This window comes from Etheostoma spectabile, chromosome 8 (genome assembly GCF_008692095.1).
Source record: "Etheostoma spectabile isolate EspeVRDwgs_2016 chromosome 8, UIUC_Espe_1.0, whole genome shotgun sequence".
NCBI lineage: Eukaryota > Metazoa > Chordata > Actinopteri > Perciformes > Percidae > Etheostoma > Etheostoma spectabile.
The window spans coordinates 28479242-28479513 of NC_045740.1; the positions used below are offsets into that span (position 1 = coordinate 28479242).

The window sequence follows — 272 nt, forward strand, 5'->3', positions numbered from 1 at the left end:
GAGGGGTTCTGGATCCTCTGGATGCTGTTAATGTTACCCTGGGGCATGGTGCGCTTAAACAGCTGCTCAATCATAACATACTCCTTCGCAGATTTGGAGAGCCGTACAAGCTGAAAGATAAGAGCACAGTGCAGATAAAAAGGTGAGATATTTTGCTAATTTAAATCCAGCTCACCCATTTTGTCGGCTTTTCTCTTTGAACTGTTGCCACAAAGGGAAGCCAAACATCTTTCACTTAACCCTCATGTTGTCCTCGGGTCAAATTGACCCGT

General features: G+C 44.9%; 1 protein-coding gene across 2 annotated transcripts in view; it reads right to left on the reverse strand.

Annotated features, from left to right (window-relative positions):
- Positions 1–272, reverse strand: part of parp12a (poly (ADP-ribose) polymerase family, member 12a) — an 18106-nt gene that overhangs the window by 11809 nt on the left and 6025 nt on the right. For both annotated transcript variants that reach the window (XR_004333273.1, XM_032524716.1), the window contains exon 9: positions 1–110. This exon is cut by the window's left edge and continues 21 nt beyond it. Coding sequence is in view for 1 of the 2 variants with exons in the window: in XM_032524716.1 (XP_032380607.1) it covers positions 1–110 (110 nt within the window). In the remaining variant the exon portion in view is untranslated. The remainder of the gene's footprint in view (positions 111–272) is intronic.